The sequence below is a fragment of the Cryptomeria japonica genome, chromosome 1 (genome assembly GCF_030272615.1).
Source record: "Cryptomeria japonica chromosome 1, Sugi_1.0, whole genome shotgun sequence".
NCBI lineage: Eukaryota > Viridiplantae > Streptophyta > Pinopsida > Cupressales > Cupressaceae > Cryptomeria > Cryptomeria japonica.
In genome coordinates, this window is record NC_081405.1 from 497,063,049 (window position 1) to 497,071,168 (window position 8,120).

Here is an 8,120-nt window from a genome sequence, read left to right on the forward strand (position 1 = left end):
GATTGCATTATTATTATATTAGCATATCATTATATTATTTTTATAATCATTAATAATATTTATTAGATTGAAATAATTATGAAGTTAAATCATTAAACGTAGAGTAAATGATAGTTGAAAGGGTGAAAGTGAAGATATAATTAACATTAAATAATTATTAATAATTAAATATTGTCTCTATTTAATTTATCTTATGATGATGCTTCTACAACCTCTTGAATCTAGGTTTCTTACAAGTTTCCTATGTGATTTGGCATTGAGCAACAATGATTTGATCCATGGCCCCCCACCCACGGTTCTCAGCCTCCTCCAAATCATTTCTCTAGAATCCTACAGAGTCTTACAAAACAACGATTGGTGCTAGGGCTAGCTCAACTTGGGCTTCATCTTTGAGAAATGTGGGTCACAACGACATGTAGTTCTAACAATCTTCTCCCTCTACAAGCGACCTTGAATGCGATAGGCCTTAAAATGGGATGAATGGGTTGGATCTGAGGGCTTGATAGATGAGGAATAGCAAAAACCCTATGCTGGAATGGGCATTCCACTCAACACCTCAGTTTCTCCAGCCTGCCAATGCCCCTCTCCAAATTAACTTTGAAAAGGATATATTACATAAGGTAGATGAGAATGCATTTTTTTTTTTTAAACATGATCTAATTGGGAGATTTTGTGGATTGTGGTTGAGTTTAGTAGAGTTTCACAAGTGGATTTTTAATATTTGGAGCCTTGTTCTAGAAGGTGATTTATGGATCTACCCTTATGCACAAGGTTTTTCGACGTGGTGTTTGATAAATTGGAGTATTGACTCCATCCTCTATGATTACCAACGGGATTGTGAGGAACATTTGTTAATACTAAAACTATGGCATCCTGCATTCAATCTGATTTTTGAATCCTTCTCTACAATTGTGAAATGGGTAAGTCTTATGAACCTTCCTCTTCAATTTTATTTTGATTCCTGCTTTGAAGAAATTGGAAAATCATGAGGAAAGTTTCTTTGGATTGATGAGGGTTCCTCCAATTTGTTTTACACAACATATGCTCGCATTTTGTATTGACATCACTAAAAATATTTTTGTTGAGACATCACTCAACTCAATGTTGGATGCAAGCTATGGACTACGAAGGTATCCCCTTCTGATCTCGTAGATGTTTCAATATTAGGTATGTTGCTGCTCAATGTGTCAAATGGAGAAACAATAACCAGGCCACATGGTAGAAAGAAGTCACCTCACATCATTACTTAGTGGAAAAAGGCCATGGATGAAGAAATAATTGAGGTGATCCCAAAGCATCCAACATTTAGGTGGTGGTTTGACTTCTTCGAGTAAGGAATTATCCCCATTAGGGAAGGCAATTAACTCTTCTAAGGGAAGTGATAGTGACAAGTCTATTGAGTTGCCAATCAAAATATTGATTGAGTAGGTTGAGCACTTGGAGGCTCAGGGAATGGAGCCTCCAGGTGAAAGGGATGTGACTACATGGTTGGATGATGGACTCTCATAGAAGTAGGAGGTAGGAGGAAAACATTTACGGAGGAACCCAAAGAGAAAAATGGACAATGGTTCAAAGAAAAAAGAAGAAGAATGAGAAGAAATTCAATATGCAACTTCACTCCCACTCTAAAGATGAAGCGGTTGCCTAATCATTATCTAAGCATATCCTCATTTTAGACAAGGAAACTTTTTGTCTATTTACACCACTTGTTTAGGGTAAGGGTTTGACTTAGTTGAGTTTTGAGATTTCTAGCTTTGTGTATCCAAAGGCGGTTTTATGTTAGTTTGAGTTGAATCTATTCATGGCTAGCTGCCTTGATAAGATGTAAAAACCTTTTTTTTAATATAAATGGGTGCAGTCCCTTAGCTATTATTTACTATTTTTTAGTTTTCATCAAATTAAATGCTTTTTTTTATTATCGAGTAATAAGTTAATATTTTAGATTAATACAAATAAAAAAAATTATATTTCTAATTGATTTATAATTGACAATTTTATTTTTTTTAAATAGTTACTTGATTTAAAATAAAATCATTTACTAAATCATAATATATCAAGATAATTTTATAAAATAAATTTAATTTATTTTTATGAAACCTTTTATATCAATAAACTAGAAATAAATTTAATTTATTTTTATGAAACCTTTTATATCAATAAACTAGATATATCAGTATATACATATATTAGAATGTGTTTTCAAAATAAACACACAATTAGATAATAAAAAAATATAAATATAATAATTCCACATAGCAATAAATCCAACCCTTGGTAGTAATATCCTTTATTCCAACTTTAAATAATTAATACTTTCCTTAACATTCAAGGAATCTAAAAATTCTATTCTATTCCATAGTATATTTGTAAACTTTGCATTCTTAGGTTGTTAATAAATATTAACATATTTATTCAAAATTAAATAAAAAACTTAAATATACTAATTCCACGTCACATTTGAGGGTATAATTTCACCCTCAATACTTAAGTTGTCAATATATGCACCAAGCAAGCATATACTAATGAATTTTTTTTAATCTTTGAATTATATTGGTGTATGATTAGAATATACACTAAGACAAAAACAGATAAACTACTCTGATATTATAATGATAAAATAGCTTTGAAACAATGGTACTTCGGCATGTTGATTTGTACTACATAGCCGCTGGTACTAAAGAAGTACTCGTAGATTCAACGTAATGTGTGTGTACTGCATCATCTTCAACAGTCTTAGCTTCAAAACTGTTCTCTAATGGCGGCAAAATATCCGTACTCTTCACAATGGGTACTAAAAATGCAAGTAATTAATGGCTACTTCATCAGTTTTTTCACAGAATTGTATGTTCTCTATAAGAGATCTCTCAGTTTGCAGAAAGACTGAGAAGGCATGTGAAAAAGAGGAATTTTTGCTGTGGTATGAATGTAATGGCAGCTGAGATGAGATAGTGCATGAGAATTACACATATAAAGTCTCTGTGTTTACAATTCTCGTGCACTGTCTCTTCTCTGGCTGCAATTGCATCCATAATTTTGGATAAAATACCTGTTTGCGACTCCTTTTTTTCAGATTGTCATCTAATCATGATTAATGATTGCAGAGAAAATTGTTTTGGATTTCTATACGGAGCTGAGAATTTTTACGTTTTCTTTCCAGAAGTGAAATCTTTTTGGAATTTTTAATGGGGTTTCTTAGGTTTATATTTTTGCAGATGAGCTGATTACTTTGGGGGCAATAATTCACATCATTATTTTGACTATAAAGTGAGGAACTTTTGAGAAAAGGTGACTTTTCATTATAGAAATGATAAGGAATATTCAGTGAGTATATTTGGGAATTTTTTGTGGATATGAAAAGATTAACATAGATATTACTGTTTCTGACTCATAAAATCTTAAGAGAATTATGCGTAGGCTGGAATTAATTCAGAATAATCCAAAACGTATGATAAAATATAGACCAGAATCTTTAGAGAACTATGCAATAGGCTGAAATTGATTGAGTGATTCAAAACGTATGATAAATATATATACTACTATACCAAAATCTTTAGTTATTTTCCAAAAAAATTAATCATTTTCTTGCTAATCAGAATGATCCAAAATGATCTAACGTCAGTGTTAAAAATATATCATTTTCTTCCATAATCTTTACTCATCTTCATTTTGATCAGAGTGATTAGAATGATCCAAAGTGATATATAATTGTTTTTCATAATGTTTGGTTATTCTCTTTTTAAGAGAGAATGATCCAAAGCGATGGGAAAAATTGATAGAGAATGATCCAAAACAATCTAAAGCGTATGATCCAAAATATCTATGGAAAGATCCTAAACAGTTAATCCAGTTGCCTACTAGAGTCTTTAGGGTTTATATCATACCATGTGTCAATGATTATAAATTTTCAGGACTAAGTTTTATGTATAAAGCATGGCATTTGAAAATTATTATTCTTTAGACGGATAGAAATGGGGAACCTCAAAATTTCTCTTTTATGAAATGAAAAAACTTCAATGCACATTCAAATTCCGGAGAAAACTGAATTATTGAAGATGAGGTGAATCTAGTGACAAAAAGATCAGTTTTAGGGAGTATTCACTATTATGTTTATTTACAATGAACTTTGTATGCATTTAAATCCTCAAACGCCTAACAAAATTTGAAACTAGATAATAACAGAACTTTGATTCAAAAATCAAGCTGTTGAAATACTACTGCTCTCAAAGTTGTCTATAAACAACTTAGCCTTCATCTGTTTAGACCTCTCTCTGAGTGAATATCTGTTTCTGAGAGCATATGTTTTATACATAACAGATGTAGTATCTTTGGAAGCAGAAGAAGCCGAGTGTCTTCTTCTCTTCTTTACTGTTGTTAAAGGCGATTTATGCTTCAGTTTGAGCTTGATGCCCAGCTTCCTTTCCATACGCCTTGCTTTCAGAAACTCCAAGTGTTGCCTGCAAATTTTGCGTGGGTTGTTCTTTTCATCAACTTGATCTATGGCCTTAACAATCTCCTCCAAATTCTCCCTGTATAGCACATTATAGTGAGTATATGTAGAAATTTTATGGATTCCAAACCTCTGTAACAATTTCTTACCTGCAGTGTTTTATGGTGTCAATACTGAGATTATAGTCCATGTGAACACCATGAAAGATTCCTGGCTTGATGCAGGCAATAGGAACTCCTATATCTTTGGAGGCTACACCAACCACTCCAAAGTTTCTCATGCAGGTTGAGCACTTTGCACTGAACTCCTCGGCAGTAGTTTTAGCTCCATTGTAATGGAGAAACAAGTTGGGCATAATCTGAGCTTCCTGGTATACTAAATTGTCCAATGTTTGGATAATATCCTGTGACAAAAATATCAGAGGAGCTAAAACTATCAGTAATGCCAAATGGAGAGAGTAATTTCAAATACCCACATGAGTATCTGTAAAGCCAAAATCTCAGGGTGTAAAATATTTCACCCACCCACCTGATGAAGAGTGTCACTAAATACCCACATGAAATATCATTAAGCCAAAATGCAATTATGTACCAACACTATTGCCAAAATGCGGCTTGTCCCTTAAACCACCCAAAAAACTGTAAATTGACTATGTACAACACTTATATCACACTTCCACTTGAATTACATTACTGCCAAAATGCAGGTTGTCACTTAAACCACCCACATGAAATATCATTGAAGCCAAAATGAAGGGCGTTACTTCACATTCCCGCCAAAAGACTGTAAATTGAATATGCAGAACACTGATTCAAATTCAAATAGACAACAAAATTACATAATACTCACTTGTTCTGCCTTTGTGGGAATGAAGGTACATTTGCTTATCCCACCAACAGTCACCCCACAAGATTGCTTAAACTGTACGTTTAGTCCGTTCCACAAAACCAGATGCACCTGCACGCGTCCATTGCAATTCTCAACTATCACTCAACAGACCAACTTCAAAGAAAGATGGCCATCTAAATTTCCTTCTTTACCAACCATAGTTAAAATTTACTGAACTATGGAGCTGCAGCTTGTTTGAAATAAAACTTAGACACTACACCTTCAGCGAGAAACACAAAATTGGCAATAAATTCTGAAAATACTGAATAATGTAAGATGACAACTTACCTGTGCATGAGATACATCCATATCATGAAGCAACTGCATGTCATTAATCAAAACCTTTGCACCATACCAATCAGACATATCTGCATGCAGGGGAAGGCAAATGAAGTCGGCAATACCAAAACCAATGTTTGCATATGCTCCATTTTCACCATATAGCTCTGTATCAGTGTCAATAAACACTTTCCACTCCCCTTCAGCATTTTGAAAGGAACTGCATGATAAGGTGCTTACAGTTTAGAAAACCCATTCAACATACAAATTGATACTACAAAAAACAAAAATAAGTTAAAAAAATCCTACTTTTGAAAGATATGAACACGGATTTGTCAATATATCCCCATTAGTTAATGTAAGACTAGGCAAACTCACTCAAGCAATACTGCTATGATGTCTTGGCGCTGTGTAGCAGAGAAAGAAATTGAATGTTCAATGTCAAGGCCACTGGGGCAGAGAAACATATTAGAAGGCATTCTTGAATTCACTTGCTTCAATGGGATGCCAAATTCCTCCAAATCAATCCTCTTCATCACTTTGGCCTTCTCCAGTGGACTGCTCTCAACAGCTCCCTGCAACACCCACAACAACAAATTCTTTCAACATCAAGTAAACACAACCAAATAAATAAATAAAAACCCAAATCAAGTACTTTCTTCATACTTTAGCAAGAGGCATCTTTTGAACAACACTGGTAAGAACACCATCTTCATATTCCTCAGCTTTCAATACATCTGAGAGAGAAGTGGAGGTAGATGCCACTAAAGCCCTCAAGAACATCTGGGTAACATTGGCCACAGGTATCAAGCTCCTCAACATCTCACGCCCCCTCTTCTCATAGATTCCCCCCATTAACATCTCAGACAAATCTCCACTCTGTACAAAACACCATTAACAGCAATAATAAATACTCAATATACAAGAAGAACAATAATTGCCAAATTAACAAGTCAAAAACTCAGCTAACAACATAAAAGAGCAATGATTCAAAGCTATTTACATCAGTTGTGTCAATAACAAGCACTTTGCGACCAGGATGTGCAGCTGCATAAGCAGAAGACACCTGATAAGCTAAAGTGGTCTTGCCCACTCCACCTCTATGGTTTGCAAAACAGTGAGCTGAAATCACAGGCATTTTCTTCTGTTCAAAAGCACAGTCCTTAAATTACTTTACTCTGTTTTAACCTCTGCTCTTCGCAGTAAAAATTCGTAAATAAATATTCGTAAACACTCTGAGAATTGGGATTTCCCTCTTTCAAACAATTTATAAAATTAGAACCGACAGAGGAGTTAATTTGAATGTCTAGTAACTTCTCAGATTGTTTACCACTAATTCAACTTGTCGGACACATGTCACTGTCTGTATCATTGCATATAAAACGTGTTAAGAACATAACAGTTCCACAGTTTTTGGGAACCTAAATTTTCTCCAGATTTCTCCATCTTTCTCCACACGCCTCCATTGTTATCCAGAACATAGGGAATGTTGCAGTATGTCAGTACGTTTGTTGATGGATGTTACGCTTGTCATTCTCCCTGCACCGTGTTCAACTGGGAGGCATTGCTCAAACCAACAACTAACCGACATCACTATTCGTTAACTAAGAGTGGTTTTATGGTAGTGAGACAATGTTTTAAATCCATGAATCCGTTGGGCCAAAAAGAATGGAGCAATAAATGAATCCATATATTATTGGTTAAGTTGTTTAGACCTTAGGATATCATGGTTATTCTATAGTATTTGTCATTTGTATGGTATTATTGGCAATTAGGGTTGAGCAAGTTTCAATTCTTGTGATAGAAGTTGTTGATTTAATATCTTTATATTTGCTGATTTAATGTTCAACTTTTGTACAACATTGCACCAATAGTTGTATGATAAGTACCAATAATTGAATGAAATATACCATTTGTTGTGAAAAGTAACCGATCATGTGATGCCACATTAGCTGCACAAGTATTGAGGCCCTTTTGCACACCTATTGGTCTCACTTTTTTTGGGGTTGTTTTGGACACCTTGGCAAAAAGCATGCTAATGTGGCATCATATTTGATGATGTGGCCCTGAAACCTTAGTTATAAGCAAGGGACTTGCCAAGTAAGTTGCTGTAAAAAAATCGGAGTGATTTGAAATTTCTACATAAGATTTTGAGAAGCGCGAAGTTAGGGTGCACAACTACTGGGTTCTTTCCCCTAACTGGACTACATCTTTATGATATTCAATTGGAAAATATGGAATTATCTTATAGCCAAAGAAACATAATCAAGATGTTCTAATGGTTTAAACACCTCTCTTATTATACTACATGGAGTTATTAATTAAACTATGCACATGATCTTATAAGTTTAGCTGGAACACATAACACAATAAATCCACATGAGTAGGATTTCACCTAATCATATATACACAAATAGATATAAATTTATACAATGCTTATTTCGACAATCAATCATTTTATTAATTGTTCACCATTTGACAAGAAAAATGGTTCATGTATTATTGC

The 8,120-nt window shown here is 34.0% G+C and overlaps 1 protein-coding gene across 1 annotated transcript; it reads right to left on the reverse strand.

The window, feature by feature from the left end:
- Positions 1-4,026: 4,026 nt before the first annotated feature.
- LOC131073511 (uncharacterized) lies at positions 4,027-6,873 on the reverse strand. Its single transcript, XM_058009951.2, has 7 exons — positions 6,618-6,873; positions 6,281-6,493; positions 5,993-6,189; positions 5,624-5,834; positions 5,297-5,404; positions 4,597-4,850; positions 4,027-4,526 (listed from the first exon to the last, which is right to left on the reverse strand). The coding sequence occupies exons 1-7, from the start codon at positions 6,750-6,752 to the stop codon at positions 4,196-4,198; spliced, it is 1,449 nt and encodes a 482-aa protein (XP_057865934.2). The 5' UTR covers positions 6,753-6,873; the 3' UTR covers positions 4,027-4,195.
- Between the last annotated feature and the right edge of the window lie 1,247 nt (positions 6,874-8,120).

Coding starts and splice junctions, on each gene's coding strand:
- LOC131073511 (XM_058009951.2), bottom strand. CDS start 6,752: ATGCCTGTGATTTCAGCTCACTGTTTTGCAAACCATAGAGGTGGAGTG. Junction 6,190..6,280: donor AAAAGATGCCTCTTGCTAAA/GTATGAAGAAAG, acceptor TGGGTGTTGCAG/GGAGCTGTTGAGAGCAGTCC. Junction 5,835..5,992: donor ATCATAGCAGTATTGCTTGA/GTGAGTTTGCCT, acceptor CTTATCATGCAG/TTCCTTTCAAAATGCTGAAG.